Source organism: Lonchura striata, chromosome 9 (assembly GCF_046129695.1).
Source record: "Lonchura striata isolate bLonStr1 chromosome 9, bLonStr1.mat, whole genome shotgun sequence".
Classification (NCBI taxonomy): Eukaryota; Metazoa; Chordata; class Aves; order Passeriformes; family Estrildidae; genus Lonchura; species Lonchura striata.
Window position 1 is genome coordinate 1875859 of NC_134611.1, and position 19506 is coordinate 1895364.

At 54.3% G+C, this 19506-nt stretch overlaps 1 protein-coding gene across 10 annotated transcripts in view; it reads right to left on the reverse strand.

The window, feature by feature from the left end:
* The window catches only part of CACNA1E (calcium voltage-gated channel subunit alpha1 E), a 142880-nt gene that overhangs the window by 14117 nt on the left and 109257 nt on the right, over positions 1-19506 (reverse strand). For 3 of the 10 annotated variants that reach the window (XM_021545922.3, XM_077785284.1, XM_021545918.3), the window contains 14 exons: positions 16522-16533; positions 15092-15188; positions 13853-14013; positions 13320-13457; positions 12604-12805; positions 12244-12408; positions 11665-11775; positions 10140-10223; positions 9933-10058; positions 9691-9756; positions 7889-7980; positions 7592-7757; positions 7253-7380; positions 303-399 (listed from right to left, as the gene is read on the reverse strand). In XM_021545922.3, coding sequence (XP_021401597.1) covers positions 303-399; positions 7253-7380; positions 7592-7757; positions 7889-7980; positions 9691-9756; positions 9933-10058; positions 10140-10223; positions 11665-11775; positions 12244-12408; positions 12604-12805; positions 13320-13457; positions 13853-14013; positions 15092-15188; positions 16522-16533 — 1645 coding nt within the window. Of the gene's footprint in view, positions 1-302; positions 403-4809; positions 4907-7252; positions 7381-7591; positions 7758-7888; positions 7981-9690; positions 9757-9932; positions 10224-11664; positions 11776-12243; positions 12409-12603; positions 12806-13319; positions 13458-13852; positions 14014-15091; positions 15189-16521; positions 16534-19506 lie in introns of all 10 variants that reach the window. The other 7 variants (XM_021545916.3, XM_077785283.1, XM_021545920.3 and 4 more) reach the window with 3 other exon arrangements.

A 19506-nucleotide genomic window follows, 5' to 3' on the forward strand; every position in this document is an offset into this window, starting at 1 on the left:
CCTCACCTCACCTCACCTCACCTCACCTCACCTCACCTCACCTCACCTCACCTCACCTCCTGCAGCCCTCCCACCCCCACGCTGCTGCTGATCCTGCCTCTCCCTTTCCCCTCGGAGCTGCGTGGGCAGTGCAGAGCAGCCAGCGTGGCCAGGGCTCTTGTGGGCACACCAGGCTCCCCAGGAGTGAGCCAAACACACGTTGGACACCCCAAGAACTCCCCAGCTTCCCCGGCTCCCCGCCTCCCACAGGTGCCCCGGCTCCTGCTGGGCTCTAACCCCCAGAGAAGGAAGGGTTGATCTACCTTATAGGCCACTTTGGAAGGACATCTCTTGCCGAGGCCTAGCGGTGGTGACATAAGAGTCAGCATTTCATACATCTCAGTGTAATGGATTCGGCCACTGCTCATGGAGGGGAAAGGGGAGGGAGGGAGATGCAGAGAGAGGAGGCATTCCCAGAGAGCAGGAAAAAAAAACGTACGAACGGAAAATAGTACAGGAGAAAACAGGAGAGATAAAAAAAAAAAAAAAGAAAACGAACAAAAAAAAATAAACAAACGGACAAACAGGAAAAGAACAGGAAACCCGTTAATCAAGGCAAATCATACATGAGAGACTGTCCTGATGTGGATTTATAGCACTGCTCACACAGACCCAGGAATGCTGGCAGAAAGCGACTCACCCCTCTCCTCTCTGCTGCTGGCCTCAAGCGCCTGTCTCGCTACCAGCCTGGGACGCCTCCTCTGCTCTGAACCCCTCTCCTAAAGCCCTCCAGCAGCCCCCACCTCGTCCCACAGGTTCCAGGGCTGTGTGCGAGTGGTATAAATCAGATACACGGCACTCGAGCCATGGGTTATTTGAGATAAGGGTGCTTTGCACCACGCTGCTCTGTGGCCTCCGGAGCGTCTTCCCTCCCGGGGGGGGTGCCTGGTATTGCCTGGCATGGCCACCTAACCCATAGCCAAAGGCTGTGTATCCCCAGCTGGTGGGGTCTATGCAATTGGGAGGCAGCATCTTGCATAGAAGGCAGTGGGCCAGGGTCACTTGTCAAAGGAAGATGCCCAGTTGCTTCCGTCTGGCTCTGCGGATGGACCACTTTCCCACCATGCACCAGTGCAAAAGGCATGCTGAATCAGCTGGAAAAAAAAAACCGGGAGGAAAAGTTGGGCATGCCATGCTCCCGCCCTGGCTCTCTCCCACATGCGGCTGCAAGTTCCACCAGGTTGGAGTTTAAAGAGTCTCAGCAGAGGCAGCTGTTTGGGCCTTCCAACATTGGGGTTTGTTTGGGTTTCCCACGGGAGCAGTTAGGGCAGGACCACCCCCCCCTCCCCGCCTTGCACTCCTCTGCTCCGTAAGAACCTGCCTGGGATTGCTGAGCAAGGAGTGCCACCAAAATCAGCCCGGCCGAGGCTGCCCTCTGCCAGGCTGGGGTAGCTGGGCTGTGCCTCCCTCTCTCTGCACGTCCACATCTCCCAGGGATCCTGGAATTGGTCACCTCTTCGTCCCCTCGTGCCAGGCCCCCAGCCTGCTCTGCAAGGTTCAGGATGGTCAGTGGGCTGGGGCAACCTCGTGACACCAAAGGCATTGACCCTCGCTGCTGGACAGGAGCCCATCTCAGCTGGGGTGCCCTGTGAGAGAGGGCACTGCCCAAAAATTAAGCATCCTCACGGGATCTTGGCTTCTTCCCGAGGATGCGCTGAGAGCAGTGTGGAAAGGGAAGAAGAGGTCTCCTCTTCTCAGGGCCTGGAAGCAGCCCCTGGTCAAAAAGGCCCCTATCAAGATAAGTCCTGAGATTTCAGATGTGAACAGAACAGGTGACAGGAATTATTTGGGGTGCAGGCACAGAAAGGGCTGGGCCAGTCACACCCAAAACATGGTTGATAAGAGCTCTGGAGAATGATGAGCAGGATGATCAAGAGGAAATATCCAGGAGTCTGCAAGCAGCACCTTGGCAGGGCTGGATGAGCACCAGCTCAGGGTGAGATGACTAAAATTTTAATGCATAAATTCAGTGCAAAAAAGGAAGCAAGACTGTGATCTTCCAGCCATTCTTCCTTGCAGGGGGAATTTTAGGGAACCCAGCAGAAAACAGGCACTGCCTTTCAGACTGAGATTCTCCTCACAATGAAGAAAGAATGGAGTCCATGAAAGGAACACTTTGCCTCAGTGACTGAGAGGGGGTTCACATGAGAACTGCACACTTTGCTGCTCCTCAGAGCAGAGATCTTGGAGCTTTCTGACCAGCACAGCTGTGCCCAGACACCATTTCCCCATGGAGTGAAGCACAGGCAGGCACATGGAATGACATCCATCTGAGCAGGATTGATGCCTTGTGAAGGCTGACCCAGAACAGAGACCAGATGGAGCTAAAAAATAAAGTAGGGATTTATTAAAGGGCCTCAATGGATCCACCTTGGGCAGCACAAGATCCCAGCCAGGGCTGCACCCAAGATTAACCCAAAATGGTCACAAAATGGACAGCCAGTCATGGGGGCTCTCACTTTTATAAGTTCTGCTCCATTTGCATATTGGAGTTAATTGTCTGATTCCAGGTTTAGCCCAGGCAGTCCCATCCTGATTGTTTTTCTCTGTTCAGCCCACGTTGTTTGTGCTCTTGGGCTGAGATTTGGATCATTTGTCCTTGGTCCCCAGCTGGAGAAGGAATTGTTTTGTCTCCCTGCTCTGTGCAGAGAGCCACCATCCCCTAATATGAAGCTCAGAAGAGCACACTAAAGCAGCACAGAATCTGAAAAATACAAAAGCTAAAACCTGAGGCATCAGGATGATTCCCAAGAGCTGGTCCAAGGGATCTGACCCATCTATCTGTGGCTGGACAGAGATGTGACCCACAGCCACAGCACAAGGTGGCCACCAGGGATTAAACCCTGTAAAACCACCAGGGATTGATGGCTTAGCCCTGAGAGAAGCCTGTGAGTGGCAGAGGAGGAAATGTGGGAGACAGGACATCTGTCCTCCTGTGGTTAGGAAATGAGTCCTGTGCCACACAGGCTGTTAGGAGGGGAGCAGGAGTGCTGTGAGAGCAGATTCAGAAGAGGTGAAGTGCACAGGGATATTATCTGTGGAGCATTCACCTGGCAGGCAGGGCAGGCTCTCTGAACTGAAAGATGTGCAAGCTGACTTGGCATTTTGGGATCTGGCAAGATGCAACAACCACATGGAGTTTGTTTTATTTTTTTCATCTTTTGGGAATTGTTCCAGGGCAATAGGAACTCCTGAAAATCTTGTGTTCTTGAAGTATCTCCTGCACAGGGAGAAGGAGACCGAGGTAACACAAGGTAGAGATGGGAATGGTCTCCCCTGCATGACAACAGAAGCTGTTCTCAGTACTCTTTGCTTCTGCCTCTCCTTGAGTTTGTCCACCTTCACTGCTCTGCCCATCCACAGTCAGCAGAAATCCAATTGCTCTGAGACTCCCTCTTCCCAGGAAGCATTACAGGTACCCCTCTGAGCCCCAGGTGATCCAGCTCAGGAGAGCAGCATCTGACATGGAGCCCTGTTGAGAAGGGCTCAGCACTCCTCCCAAAGGTGTCCTCTGCCCACAGGGACCTGAGCAAGCATCCTCAGCCAAGCTGCCATCTTCTGCCAGGGATGCAGCAGCAGGGAAGACTGGAAAGGCTCCAAGAAGCCCTTCCTAGAACAGATGAGATTCTTGAAAGAAATCTCCTGCTCCCAAATCCATCTTCCTAAATGAGGCGACCAATCATCCGGGCCTTGTCTTCTTGGCGCTGCTTTGCCTCTGGCAAAGCCACCCCCACGTCCAGCTGTGGAGGGTGACAGAGCTGTCCCAGGGGTGACATCTGTAAGGAAAGCCTTTCTGATGGTTCCAGAAGGATGTGGTGACTACACCACGCTGCAGCAAGGAATCCTCTTCCCCTGCAGAGGCAAGAGCACGGGCTGGGGTTGTCTGAGCTCCCTCAGAAGCCGTGAGGGATGCAGAAGGAAGAGCAGGCTCTGTGATTCATCCTTTCATGACACAGGCACGGACAGAGGTGTCGTGGCACTTCAGAGAATGCGGCAGGAGAGGGATTTTGCTCAGCTGTCACCCCAAAATAAATTTTTTAAAAAAACCCCTTCAAGTCCGAGAGACACAAGGAGACCAAATCCCTGCCCTGGACTCATGGCCAGGAGCCAGGAACTGAGCTCAAGGGAGAGGAGCTGCCAAGCTCCAGAGGTGTGTCCTGGTGTCACCATCTCCCAGGCAGATCCAGCAAGCTATGTGCAAGACTAGCAAGAGTCCTGCTCCCCTGAGATGTGATTGTTTGTCCTCCAAAGTGCCACACTTGAGGGCAGGGCTGTTGGGTAGAGCACAGCATCCCTCAGGAACAGGGGTCACCCTGGCTTCCTCGTCCTCCCCCAGCCCTCACTGTCCAAAACAACGGCAAAGTCCCCAACGTCCTCCAGCTTTTGCTCCCTCCTTCCCTCCTGAGGATCAAACCCTCCCAAAAACCTGGTTGTCCCACATGAGGTGCTTCGAGGAGTCGAGCAGGGACAGTGGCATTTGGCCTGGCGCCCCTCAGGGCTCTCTGCACCGGTGAAACTGGGGCGGGGGGCTTGCTGGGGGGCACAATTTGTCAAAACCCACCCCCAGGAGTCTCTGAGCCCCCCCCAGCCCCACTGATGCCTCCCCTGGTGGGGAACAGCTGCTGGCTCTGGGAGGCAGTGGACCTCTTTAAACTCGAAGGAAAGCAACGTCAGGGTTCCCTGGGGAGGCGCGGTGGCAGTGGAGCGGGGGAAGGAGGGGTGGATGGTGTGTCCCGTGGCCAGGTGGTGGCGGAGGACTGGGAGGCAAACCTTGCACGCCACCCTGTAGGGGCAGTTCTCTCCTAGGCCCAGAGGAGGCGAGATCACCCGTACTAATTTGTACATATCCTTATACGAGATCCTGCCGCTGCAAAGGAAGCACAGGTGGGTTAATAGGACACTGAGAGGGTGCAGGGGAGGATGGAGAGCTTAACGGGGGGATGCTGGGGCCATCTGTGGGGCAAGACCCCCAGCAGATCACAGCTCTTCTCCTTCTGTCTCTGTCTGGTCCAGAGAGGAGAAAAAGCTGTGAGCATCAGCTACTGCCTTTTCCACCATGAGAACTGGCTCGTATCTCCTCACACTGTCCCATCTTCACCTTGGAGAAGGACAGTTTTGGTGGTGGACACCATCCCGTGACCCTTCCTCATCGTGCCCCTGACCCCTGCACCTGGTTGGGCTGGGATTTTAGACAGGGTGAGCCTGCAGCTTGGTGGAGTTCTAACCCAAGGAGTTGTGCCCCATCACCAGAGCCCCTGTCCTCACAGAGCCGACCCTCTGAGACCCACGAGGTCCCAGTGAGGTCGGCAGCTGAGCCACTTGTGCCTCCAAGATCTGGGGGAACCTGAGACAGGGAGGGATAATGTGACCAGCTGGGGGCTGTGGCACCTGGCGCTCTCGAGTCCAGTCCTGTGCTCTGACCACCAGCCCAGCTCTGCCAAGGGTGCACATTATTAGAAGCCAACCTCCCCAGACACACACACCCCCATTCCTCCCACAGAAGCACATCTGCCCAGAGCCGGTGCAGCCATCCCAGGATACAGCCGTATCCTCCAGCACCACGAGGAACGAGGAAGCAGCTGAGGCAAAGAGCTGGCAGGAGGGGGTGCAGGATGCTGAGCTCCCCACTCTGCTCCAGCCCAGAGCCCCCCTGGGGAAGCGTGGGGTGGAAGTGCTGAGGTGCAATTGCTGCAGCCTCCTGGGCATCCTTGGACAAGCTTGGAGGGAAACCAGGTGGGGAGGCAAAGAGCAGCGGCGCCGTCCTACCCGGCGCCTTTGCCTCTGGTTTCTTTCTCCTCGCTCCTCTCCCGTCCCCTCTCCATTGCTGGCCAGAGATGAAGAACCAGCCAGACCCCAACCATCTGGACAAAACCCATCCCTGCTCCCCCCTGGTGCTGGATGTTCTCCCCGGGAGAGCTCCGTGTGATGGTGCCGCTGTTGGGATGTGGTGGGAGCTGCTGGGATGTACTCACCCGTTCCTGGCCCGGCACCGGGGCCAGGGCTGCCACCACTGTCTCCCGTGGCCCCTAACCACTGGCTACAAGCATGGCTTGTATCAGAGGGGCACATGGCATGGACAGGACAGCTCAGGCTTGTTTTACAGTGGCTGCTGGACACCGAGGCCACCATCGTGGGCAATGAGAGGGAATCAAGTGCCCGGTATGACGAAACCCTTCCCAAGAGCCACCCCAGAGCGAGCAGCTGGGTGTTTCACTGCTCCACCTCCTCTCCCTTCTCTGGTTGGAGCTGATATTGGGCATAAAAAAATTAACTTGCCTGGGGCTGGTCTCCTGAGGGCAGGACACAGAGGCAAAGGGTCTCCAAAAGGAGAGTGTGGGGTTGCCAAGGCCAAGAGCTAAGATGGCACAGGTTCCCTGGCGGTGGTGGATCACAGCCCCAAGGAGTCCCTGGGCTCTGGAAGGGGCCACACAAGGCACCCTGGTGGTGCCGGGGCTGAGTGAAGGGCAAACACGTTCCCAGAGCTGACAAGGGTCCCCCATTGCTCTAGGGATGGTTGGGACCATCCAAGGAGGAGGAGTAGTGGAGAGCAAGGCCTCTGCAGCAGCAGCAGGAGGAGCAGGGCCAAAATCTGGCCACTGAGGGTGTGTATGGGCCCTGTGAGCCCATCCCACTGCTGGGAACAGGCTGCTGCCTCCAAACAGGAGCCCTGTTCTCCAAAGTCCTCGTCAGCTAGAGCAGGAGTGCAGCAGGCAAAGCCCTCCCACCTCCAGAAGGGTGAGTGGGCTGGCCAGCACAGAACACAGCTCCCCAAACAAGGTCCTGTGCAGGTGTTTTGGCAGGAGCCCAGCAGATCCCCATGGGTGGGAACAAGCCCTGCTCAGCCCTGCTCTTATCAGGATCTGTGGGTGCTGAGGAGCAAGGGATGGAGCCAGTCTCAGGGCAAAGGCTCCCAGCTGGTGCACGGGGACAGGAAAGGAGGCTGAGAGGGATCTGCTTGCTGGGCAGGGAGGAGAGGAAGAGCAGGAACGTCCAGCACTCAGGATGAACACCCCAAGGCAAACTGAACATCACCCAAGACGCCTGTGCCACCAACCAGTAGAAGAACCAGCTGCTGTGACCACGGGTGACAGCAGCACATCCCTGACTGTCCCAGACATCACTGAGAACTACACTTGCATTAGGAGAACACAGAGACCCTGGTTTAAAACCAGCTCTGAGAGGTTGCCTGGGAGAGAAGGAGCTGGCTACATACCACGCTGCTCGGTCATACTCTGCCCAGATCCGGACAAACTCATCCAGATGGTGAGGGCCCAGGATGGAGGAATCCCGTGTCAGGTATTCAAAGTTGTCCATGATGACGGCCACAAACAGGTTGAGCATCTAAATCAAAGGGGCAAAAGGCAGAGAGAAAGGAAATTATGGGGAGAGGGAGGAGAGAAGGGGAGGGAGAGAGTGGGGGGAAAGTGGGGGAGAGGGAGCAGAGAAAGGAAGGGAGAGAGAAGGAATGATTGTGGGAAAGTGATGGAAGATGACCTGATGGCTGGGGTGCTGACAAGGGGGATCCCCAGAGCCCTCAGAGGAGGCAACTCACCAGGAAGGAGCAGAAGAAGATGAAGGACACAAAGTAAACGTAGGCCAGGTCAGTGCCGCAGCGCTCGTTCTCGTTCTGCCCGGACGTGGCTGTCGTGTCCGGCTCGCAGCCTTTGCCCTCCAGGCAGGACAGCATGATCTCCTGCCACGCCTCTCCAGTGGCACTCCTGTTCCCAACACAGCCCTGTCAGCAGCTCGTGGTGGCACGGGACGGGGTCAGGATGTCCCCAGGAGAAACCTCACCACCAAGTTAAACGCATCTCTGGCAGGCGGAGGAACGTTTCCCACGGTTGCTCACCTGAAGAGGAGCATGAGGGAGCCCAGGAAGCTGCGGAAGTTGTTGTGCCGGTTAATGTGGCTTTCCTCATCTAGTTTGATATTGCCAAAAACCTGCAGAAGGGAGAAAAAGGGCTCAGCTCTTCAGGCAAAAGCTCGTCAGCCAGGGAAGCAGCTGCACGTTCCCATCCTTGAGAACATTCCAGGTTGGGTTGGACAGGGCTCGGAGCAAGCTGATCTAGCTGAAGATGTCCCTGCCATGGGGTTGGACAAGGTGGCCTTTAAAGTCCCTTCCAACCCAAAGCATTCTCTGAGTCTGTGATTGCTCGAAAAGTACCCCAGCAAACACAGGCTGGTGCACAGCCAGCGTGCCAAGGAGCTGGTGCCAGGCAGCCATCGGGGAAGGAGATCTCCTCTCCTTGGCAGGGATTTGCTGTGGGTGGCAAAGGCTGCGAGAGGCTGAGCTACCATGGAAACAGGAGCACGGAGGGCCTGGGATCAGCTGAGTCCAACCATTCCACATCCATCCCTCGATGCCATCTGAGCACCACACGGCACCCAGCGACCCCAGCTACGCTGGAGGTGCAAGGACAAAGTCCCACCATCCTGGGTGGTGCTGGGTCACACTCCTGGACACTCCCAGGAGCTTTTCCCTTGGTGAAGAAATGGTCTGTGATGCTGGGGTCAGGCACAGCACTGAAAAAAGGGTGGGGAAGGGCTCAGGGAGGGAGGGACAGACCCCACCATCCCCAGGGCCAAGAGAGGCAACAGAGATCAAACTATGGACAATATTCTAACAACAACCCTCAGCCAAGGCTGTTGTAAGACATACTGAACGTTCGTAAAGTGCCTCAAATTGGAAATATGTGCTGTTATTACTGTTAAATATTTATTCCCCTTTCCCTGAACCTAAAAATACACCAACTGCAGAGTATTTTTTTCCCCGTACAGGTTTTTTGGAATGTGTAATTGTAGAATATTTTCTGCCTCCAGCTATTTTGCTCAAATAACGCCCACAGACTTTACTGCTTGGGGATTTGTTCACAATGGTGTTAAAAAAAAAAAAAAGTAAAAAAAATAAATCTAATACTACCACCCGGCAGGGAGGGGGGCTGAGTCAGATGGCGGCTGTTTAGGAGAACACCTGGAGCCGGTGCCGGGGTGAGTAGGACAGGGTGGCAAAAAATCAGCCACTGGAAGATTCTAAACAGCAGAACTGCCAAGCAGCACAAGCCAGGGGCCTCTGTCACCCCCAAATGAGGCACTGGGTACTGTGGCAGCTCGTCGGGCAGCTCCACATCCCCAGTGCTTGCCACCGAGGATGCTTTGTCACATCTCCAGCGTGGGATTTAGTCACAGCAGAGGCGAGCCAGCCCTGCGGCACGTGCAGGGCTGAAGGGTTTGGCTCACGTGCCTCTTATTCACCAGCTGGAGCCCGTGAAGCTGAGGCCTCCCCGTGCTCTGCAGACCCCCCAGCAGCTGGGAGATCACGGCAGGGCCCAAAATGTGAGCACCCAAACAGAGTGACAGCGGTGCATCTACAGGGACAAGATGGGTGGCAGATGCCCAGCTGAGCCTCCAGGGCCACATCTCCAACGGTACCAGTTGGGAAGGCAATTGTGGAGCTCGAGTGAACAAGCCCATGGCAGTTTCCCCAGGGCCCTGCAGCTCCCAGAGGAGCTGTTCCATCCTCAGCACCGTCCTGGCACTGAGGCTGGCTGCAGCAATGACAGGCAGGCACAAGGCTGGCTCCTGTAGGCAACACTGGGGACACACTGGTGTCCCCGTCTGTGCCACAGGGACACACGGACACGTCTGTCTCACCTGCATCCCAATGATGGCATAGATGAAGAAAAGCATGGCAATCAGCAGGCAGACATAGGGGAGTGCCTGCAAGAAAAGCAGATGAGTTATCTCATCTATCACAGGTCCAGCCCCAGAGGAGTACAGAACACACAGGTGAGCTGTGCTGGTCCATCTCTCCTACAAGGCCGTGGGAACAGATGGATTTGGGAGCAGCACACATCCCTGTGGCCTGGGAAGAGGCCAGGGCACACGAGACTGACCTTGAAGGACTGCACAAAGGTCCAGAGCAGGATGCGGATGGTGTAACCCTGGCGGAGCAGCTTGATGAGCCGAGCAGCCCGGAAAAGCTTCAGGAAGCTCATGTTGAAGCTGCTGGTGTTCACCAGCTGGGAGGAGATGAGAGGATCAGAGGGAGGTGGGAGCTCCCACCACCACCCCACAGCCCACTGCTCCCAGCCCTGCTTCACCTTGGTGTCCGTCAGGATGATCTCCGTAATGCTGCCGATGACCGTGATGAAGTCAAAGATGTTCCAGGTGTCCCGGAAATAATTCTGCAGAAGAAAGAGGGAGAGAGGGAATGGGGATTTGAGCTCAGGGATGGCAGGGCTGAAGGTGCTGGGCCACGGGCCAAACTCATGGCCAGTGGTGGAGACTTCGCAGCCCATTTGTATGCAGCCACAGTTAGGAACATCCTCCTGTGTCTGAGCATGAGCATGCCTGCAGCAAGCAGCTTTTCCTGGGAGATGATTCATGCATCCAGCAGACCACCCTGGCAAATGGGAGCAGGAAAAGTAGCCACAGCCTAGGTCAGGCTGCTGCAGCTCGCCACATTGACCCTCATGGCCAGGAGGCTGCTTTGCCCTCCTCTTCACAGACACCAGGACAAACCTCCTATTTGTGCAGCAGTGTGGGAAATAGCAAAGGGAAGAAGATTTTCAGAAAGCTGTAAAAGCAGGCCTTAGAAACAGAAAGAGCAGAGAAATTAGAACTACAGCTGCAAAGTCTGAGAGTAGAAAAAGTTACAATAGTATAGCAAGCAAGGACATTAAACAATAGCTTGAGTTTTAGGCTTGGCTAAGATAGACCTTAAGACTGCAGAAAAATATGCTTAGCAAGATAGTAGAAGGTCTTAAGCTTAATAATTGTGTATTGTGTATTGTTAATAGAGAGCAGACAAGCAAGCATTGTGTGAAGCAGGTGTATGTGTGCTTTTAATGATTGGCTAGAAGAATTGTCTGCTTTGGCAATATGCCATTGGCTAGAAAGTTTTTAAAATGCTCTGTAATAAAGAAATTTTTGGCTGCTGTTGGCAAGATGTGAGTTTTTGCCATTTTTCTGTTGTCTCAATCCTGTAATGAGGCTGATACTGCAATAAAGCTCAAGGAACAAATCCCAGCAGTCCCATCCTGTTTGTGAAAAACTCCAAACGCACAGCAGCTGGCACAAGACCAAACGTGACCGTGACTGGTGCTACTGGGAGCAAGGAGGGTGGCTAGAAACCCTCCTCATAGCAGACTTTATCTTCCATAAGCAGCAAAGAATAGCTGAAGAAAAAGCAATCCATGGTTTCTGATCCTAAATGAGCAGCTGGGAGCTCGAGGACTGTGAATGAGTCAGGGAGGTCTCACTGCTGCTCAGGTACAGCCAAAGGACAGAAGTGCACCAGCACCTCCTGACTTGTGGGGACAAGGGAGGACAGCCACCAGCCTGTGCAGCAGCAGTGGGCTCCAACAGAGCAGCAGCACACAACATGCATGGTCCAGGCACAGAGCACAAGGCAAGAAGCAAAGCAGAAGTGTGGCTTCTTCCACCAGCAGCATCCAGCACTGGGAAGTGCAATGAGAACCAAAGGACTCCAGCCCAAAAGCAGCTCTCAGGCCAGGATCCAAAACAGGTAACAGCAACTTCACATTATAACACCTTCCCTCTGTGATCTGTGCACTGCCAAAGTGCAAATTAACAGCCTCATAAAGAACAGGAGCAGGCACTCACCAGGAAGCCGAAAGCGATGATCTTGAGGACGCACTCCAAGGAGAACACCATGGTGAAGGCAATGTTCAGGTACTTGAGGGCCAGCTCATAGGTGTATGGAGCAGAATAGTACTGATGGAAACAGAGACAGCACTAGCCAGGAGGGGGTCTGCCAGCCTTGTGGCTGATGACTGTCCCAGCACAAGCCTGACATGGCCTATGTTTGCTGCCCTGGCTGCCTCCAGAATTCCTTCCTTTCCTCACCCCTCCCTCAGGACAGGCCTGTGATGGTCCATGTTCCTTGCCTTGGGGGCCTCAAGAATATCTCCTACTTACTCTCTCCATCCCTCTCCCAGGACAGATGCCACTTCTTCTAAGAAAGGAGCACAGAGGAAATCCAGATCTGCCTGCAGTAGTTAAGAGGACTAAATAATTTCTTCTAGAAAAGGTGCCACCTCCACTTTGGGTCCTGTGGATGTGCCCAGTGAATTCACACACAGTCTCAAAGCATCTCCTCAACCAAAATTCCCTCTGCTCCCATCCTGACTGATCCTACTGCTCCAAACGAAGAGGCCAGCCTCCCTCTGACCACCAGCTCACCTTCATCATGAGCACCACGGTGTTGAGTGCTATCATGGCCATGATGGTGTACTCGAAGGACGGGGACACCACGAAGTGCCACACGCGGTACTGGAAGGTGTGTCTGTTCTGGGGCATGTACCGTGTCAGGGGCTTGGCGCTGATGGCGAAGTCAATGCAGGCCCTCTGCAACAAAATAACGCCCATCAGGCCCTCATGGACACCTGGGAGGTGCTGGTGGCTGCCACAATGCTTTCCTTCATGATCTGCGAAGGCAGCTGGCTCATGGGTTTCTCACCTTTTCGATAGCAAGGTAGTTCCAAGCTCCCAGATCGCTAAAATCCCCTGGAAACGTCCTCGCTCCCCCTCCCCAGACCATACCTCGTTCTTCTCCAGGCTGCACTCCTCCATCATTTTGTCTCCTTGCTCTTGGAACGTGATGATGATGAGAGCCACGAAAATGTTGACGAAGAAGAAAGGGAAGACCACGAAGTAGACGACATAAAAAATGGACATCTCCATGCGGTTGCTGCGGCTGGGCCCGCGGTCCTCCTCCGTCACATCCACCGAGTGCTGCAGCACCCTGTGGGCAGAGAGGTGAAGAAAAGCAACCAGGGATACATGCATCACTTCCAAAGGGACCCAGCTCTGTCTGTCCATGCTTGTACAATGACCAGGTAAAGCTCTGTCCTAATCTGCTTTCAAGGATGTCCCTTTTAAATGGCTACAGCTTGTTTTATGGTGCTTTGCCACATCCCTGATGGAAAAGGGATTTTCCCATCTCTGCACACAGAAAAGAATATTGCCCAAACTCACATGAGCATTTAGAGAGGTCCAGTCCTACTGTTATCCCTAATATTGACTTAAAATATATCTCCAGGCCACACAGAAAAGGTGTTATACATCATTCACTCCCAAAGGAAGAAGCTAACCCCAGCCCCATAGCAGGGCTAAAAGCTCTTTTGTGCTGGTATAATTTTTTATTCTCTCAGTCTCCCTGCCCAGCAGCTCCTCTCTCAGTCTCACTGGGCATAACCTGACCATCCCAGCAGGGTGACCACCCCTATTCAAGGGGACAGATGGAGCAGAATACTCACTGGGGCCACCCTTCACCGGTGGACACGGTGAACAGGGTGAGCAGAGCCCAGATGATATTGTCATAGTGAAACTCGTGCCGCTTCCACTCCCGGCATTTCACCTCCATCTTGTTCTTCTCGTGGTCCACGTAGTTCCCTCTGCAAGGTGGAGAGGGAGCAGTGATCTTGGGTTTTTGGGCTGCCAGAGTATGGGATGGTGGGTTTGAATGCTGGGGGCAGCGTGGGTGTGTGCGGGGGTCACCTCTCCTCCCGCAGGTAGAGATGGGGAGAAGCTGGGTAACAACCATGAGGCAAGGGGAGAAAAAAGGGGAAAGTAAAATAGAAGAGAGAAGGAGAAAAGAAGAGGAGCAAATTAAGGGCTCTGCACCCCACAGCAGGATTGGCCACAGTACTGGGGACAGGGCTCAGCCCATGCTGTCCCCAGGAGCAAATCACAGCCAAGGACTTAAGAGGGACGCACAGCAGACATGACCCAGCGCCCTGCCCTTGCCAGAGGGGTCAGAAGCACCAGGGCTACTCCACAGGGCACCCACATGCAGTCCTTCTGCGTGTCCTTGGAGCTGTCGGTGCAGTAGAAGAACTTCCCCTTGAAGAGCTGCACAGCGATGACGGCGAAGATGAACATGAAGAGCTTGTAGACAATGAGGATGTTGAAGACGTTCTTGAGAGATGTCACAACACAGTCAAAAACAGCCTGGAAGAGAGGGCAGAGCTCACCCTGGGGAACCCACAGCCCTGGACCAAGACCAGGGTACTTGCTGGGTAAAGAAGGAAAGAGATGGGTTTTCTCCCAGGCCAAAAGCTATTTTGTGAATGAGGTTAACACCCAGAGCACATGTGCAGCCCCTGAGACAGCACCAGGGATGGATATTTGTGTCCTCTGTGTCCTCTGCAACCAGGGAAACAGATGGGGGACCATCCTAATGATGCAATTAGCAGCACTCAAGACTAATTAGCAAACACTTCATCATTTTGCATCACCCCGAATTACAAGGCAGAGCAAACACCTCTGCCTGCCACAGCAGCACGTCCCTTATTACTCTGAGCCCTGGCTCTCACAGCACTTCAAGTGGGGATTGTCCTTATCCCTGTTTCATGATGGAGACAGGCACTTCCAGAAAGGAACTGACACAGGCTGACTCCATCCACTGATCAGGAAGAAAAGCTGGGGTCAACCCCCATGGTTCTGGGGTGCCACCCTGGGTCTCATCAATCAGCCAAACCACTTGCAAGTGAAAAAAAAAAAGGGCTTCCTTGTTCTCATACTATTTTTTGTCTCTGTACCCCATCAGCTAAGGTAGGGAAATTCATAATCCTACCTGTGATGCAAAAATAATCCCATTACTGAGATGGGAAATCCCTCTCCAGTGCAACACTGTGACAGCACAGCACACAAAACCCCGAGCTGTTTGCAACCTGCTCTGGTGGGAAAGATGAAAAATGCTGCAAAGAGATTTGATCTCTTCAAAACCAGGGCAGCCTATTTTTCAGCAGAACATCTGGGCTTTGCTCCATTTTGTCCACTCAAGCCCCACTTTCCCTGGCAGAGGAACTACTTCTGGACACTTTGCAGTGGTCTAGGCTTGCTTTTAAAAACTCATTGCACCTCCAGACACGAAGAAGTCTGAAAGACATTGTGGTTGCAGGCAGGGCTCTTAGAGCACCCCAAAAGCTTTGAAAACAATTTGTTTATTGCTCACAAGCAAATCACTGGGGTGGTCCCTGCTCCCAGAGAAGATGAGAATAGTAAGGCAGGAGATGGAGCTTGTTACCTTCAGCTTTGGCAGTCTCTTGATGGTTTTCAGGGGCCTCAAGACCCGCAGCACACGGAGAGACTTGATGGTCTTGATATCCCGGCCTTTGTTGGTCCTGCCATGTCGGAGGGAAGCACACGCACCCAAAAATGGAACAGAGAGACAATAACCTTGTAGACCTGGGCGCCCTGGGCAGCTGACATGCCAACAACACCCCCCCAGCACGTGTGAAGATGGGAACAGGAGTGGCACAAACACTGCTGAGCTCCCAGCCCACCTAACGCAGCTCCTCCAACACACGTGCTGACAGCCAGCAGAGATGGAGAACAAGGCAATCCTCTCTTTCCCAGGATTAGCACTCTTCCAGTGACCTTAACAAACCCCTCGCTGTGGGAAGCTGTGCCAGGAGGTTTACAGGGCACAGGCTTTGCTTCCCTCCTTCACGCACACACTTTTTGCAAATGGGGCTTGCGCAGGGTCACCACCACTGCAAATTGTTTCCTACCCATTGCAAGAAATTCAGTATAAAATGAGGGAGGTTCACTCAATGGGGTTTATACTGCCAGGGAAATTGTGGGTGCCTCATCCCTGGAAGTGTTCTGGGCAAAGTTAGATGGGGTCCTGAACAGCCTGGTCCAGTGGAAGGTGTCCCTAACTGAGGCACAGGGGTTGGACCCTTGGAAGGGTCTCAAAGGTTTCTCCAGATCAGTGCTACTCTTGCCTTCACCCCAAGTCAGCTGGGGGAGGCAGAGCTTACCAGTAGAATTCTTTAGAAAAGACCCCCTCATGACCCTCATTTCTTGCATATTCTTGCATATTTCTTCCCCAACCACGATACCAGGTGGGTATTTTTTTTTCTTGTCTTTTAATTAAAGACTGGATCTCAGGGTGGAGCAGCGAGGTCCTGGTGAAGGTGGCACAGCTTGGATCCACCAGGCACCCTTGAAAAACGTCAAGGAAATTACTTGCAACAACAGATGCTCCCAATTACACAGCTCCTTGGTGAGGGTTAATGCAACAGGGAGTACAATAATGGGCTTAATCATTACGAGATGTAAACAAAACCACTAATTAATAGCCCTCCCTAGGAGCACAGCCCTCACATGCATGGGAAGCAACTGTACAGACGGACCTAGGACTCACTTTGCTCCTGTTCTGCTCAGAAATAGAGCCTGGATGAGTGCCTGGAGCATCTGACTGAGGGCTGGGGTAAGGGTTTGAGGTTGGCTGGTGCCAAGTTATCACCAAGGACACCCCAACTGCATAGTCTGACACCTGCTGAGGAGGGATCCCTCCTGCCCTCGGCAGTGCCTGCAGAGCAGCGTGCTGCAGTCGCTGCAAATGCAGCTGAGGGTCAGCCCAGGTGTGGGAGAGGCTGACCTCCACCTGCACCCACCCCCTGCATTCCCAGGAGCAGCATCCCACAAAATCTCCAGCACCATAGTTACCCCAAAGCATTCCTGTCGGCGATCCAGCCCAGCAGCCACCAAGCAGCACCAGCAGAGAGAGGGAAAAAGAAAGAGAGAAGGAAAGTAAGAAAAGTGTCAGAGGAGCTGCATGGGGACCCTGCAGCAGCTGCCCACCACCCCAGACCTCAGGAGAAAGGCACAGCTTGTAGACTGTGTTGTACCCTTCAGCATGGGGCACACCTGCAGGGAGGGACTCGTCCAGAAGCCCCTCCTGCCCTCCCTGCTGCAGGTTGTGGTGGAGGGCACATGGTGAAAGCTCTTCTGCAAGAGGAACCTGCGTGGAGTGGACAGAGGGCAACAGCAGGAAGGCACACGGTCCTCCTCAGCCAAGAGTTGTGGGGCCAGTGAGCCAAAGGCAGGGGCCTCCAAGGGAACCTACCTGCAAACCACAACAGTTCCCATCCAAATTCTGCTAAATCACCTCCACTGAGAGCTCCACTGACTAAGAGCCCGAGCTGCAGTGCAGAATCTCCTGCAAGCCAGCAGGACACTTGCTTGGACAAGCCAAGGTGGGCTCCAAGGTCCCTGGTTGTAACCAAGCCTCTGTCCCTGTTTGAGCCAAGTCCCTGCCATGTGCACACTCAGCACTGGGGGCAAAGCCTGTAAGTAAAATATTTCCTAAAACACATAAAACTTAACACCAGCCCCTGGCTGTGTGTCAGTCCAACATGCGGGAGGTGTGCTGAAAAGGTGACAATTAAATTTTGCAGGACTTCTGTGGTGGGACCTCTGCCCTGACCTGCCTCACACCAGGTTATCTTGCAGGACCTAGGGGTCCTTCTTTCTTCCTGGTGCCAATGGGCACAAGGAGATGCTGCAAGGAATGAGGCTCCTCTGCTGGGTAATCAGCCCCTGCACACCAAGGGCTCCACACTGGCCACTCAACCTCTCCACCAACCTTTCCACCCTGGACAGCTCTGCAAAACTGCTGTGAAATGCCTCCTCGGAGGAAGGCAAAGGCGAGCAGGGTCTTTAGTTGTGGTTCTGGTTATTTCAGCTAATTTAATTTAAACTCTTTGGAGATTTCCAGCTTTTCATTTAGGCTGTGTATGGATTGATTTATTAGCTTTCCATGTGGAGAGCTATAGATGAATGGAGACAGCCTCTCTCAGGATTTGTGGCCTCCAAGGGAGCAGCAGACAAGCCACAGTGGCTCACAGAGGATGGCGTTGTGGGTGGACACTTGGTTCTCAGTGATTTGGAAGTGGCACAGACAGCCTGTGGGTGATGGTGGCACTGCTGAACCAGCTCAAAGACCTCCTGCTGTGCCCACGGCCACCCAGGACACCTGTGGGAAAACCTGAGTGCACAGGGGAGGCAAAAGGAGCAGGAAACCTGCATGGCACATCCCAGAATTCCTACTGGGAAGGGCTGGACTCAGTCACCAGCTGCTCTTATCCTGGTCATTGCCACAGCCACTCCATGGGCACTGCTGTTCCCACCCCATGGAGGAGAGGAGGAGGAGGAAAAGGAGAAGGAGAAGGAGAAGGAGAAGGAGAAGGAGAAGGAGAAGGAGAAGGAGAAGGAGAAGGAGAAGGAGAAGGAGAAGGAGAAGGAGAAGGAGAAGGAGAAGGAGAAGGAGAAGGAGAAGGAGAAGGAGAAGGAGAAGGAGAAGGAGAAGGAGAAGGAGAAGGAGAAGGAGAAGGAGAAGGAGAAGGAGAAGGAGGAGAACATTTCCCCTGCCCTGGCCCCACTTCAAAGAGCTCACAGAGGGAGAAGAAAAGTAGACAGATTGGAACATCACCACCAGAGTTTTCCCCTGGAGATCAGGAGGGAGGGAGGGAGGGAGGGAGGGTGGCAGGCTGGGACATGGAGAGCTGGTGAATATCCTGCAGCTCCCGCAGCTTTGGCAGTGCTGGGCTGCTGAGGGGAGAGGCAGGTGTTCTTATAAATGCTTTATAATGCATGAATCCATCGGAAATCACCGTGGTGCCTTTGTTCCCTTCCCTGCCGAAGCCATGAGCTCATCTCCTCCAGCAGGAGCCACACTGGAGGCAGGGCAGATGGACAATCCTGCAGGTTTACATGATAAAAAGCCCCGTCCATGGCAGAAGCAGCTCAGTGTCTACCCAGCTACAGCTGCAAGAGAGAGCAGGAGACACCAGTGCTTGCTGCAAAGGGGCTGCTCTCCCTCGAGAATTCAGCTGCCCCATGCCCAGAAGGAACATCCTTCCCTCAGGAAGATGGGTGGAGGCAGGCAGGTGGCAAACAGGGCTGGAAGGTGCCGGGCAGCTTCCCCACCGCAGGAACTGTGCCACCCTTGTGGGGTGAGGGCAAGGGGACCGTGCATTGGTGAGGTCACCCCCCACCCAGGAGCAGGCTGAACCAACAAACTGCACTCCTTCAGCCATCAAAATGCTTGATGGAAGTCACCTTGGAAGGAAAAACCTCCCTTGTCCTCCTCCTCAAACGCCTCAGTGCATCTTCAGGCTGCTGATGCCCTTGAGCCGTGCCAGCTCAGAGGGTCTGTCCTGGCAGAGCAGGGATCAGCCTGACCCTGGAGATGCTCCATCCACCCTCGCGGTGGCCTGTGTGGCCTTCCAGAGGCTCAGAGCATTGTCCCCAGGCAGCAAACCTGCCCCAAGCCCTTTCCCCCCGCCGGGGTCTGCACTGAGCCCCCTGCCCTGCCCAGGGACTCTTCATCCCTGTGTTGGGCGAGCTGAATTCTCCCATGCTCTTGCCAAGGACAGAGCAGGGGCTGGAAGCACTGGGTGAGGAATGGGGTGAGTAGGGTGAGGAAGGCACAAGCAACGAGCCAGAGGGGCACAAGTGGGTGAGGACCAGGAGAAGGAGCTGCTGCCCAGTCTGGGGTGAGGTGGGAGGGATGGATTAGGGGCTGTAATCCATCCAGGGACCTCGTGGGCACCCCGAGAGCCCCGCACGGTACCTGAGCTGTGGAGAAGGCCAAGGCTCCCGTCTGCGTGGCTGCCAGGCCCTCCCCTGTCACCAGCCACTGCTGCCAGT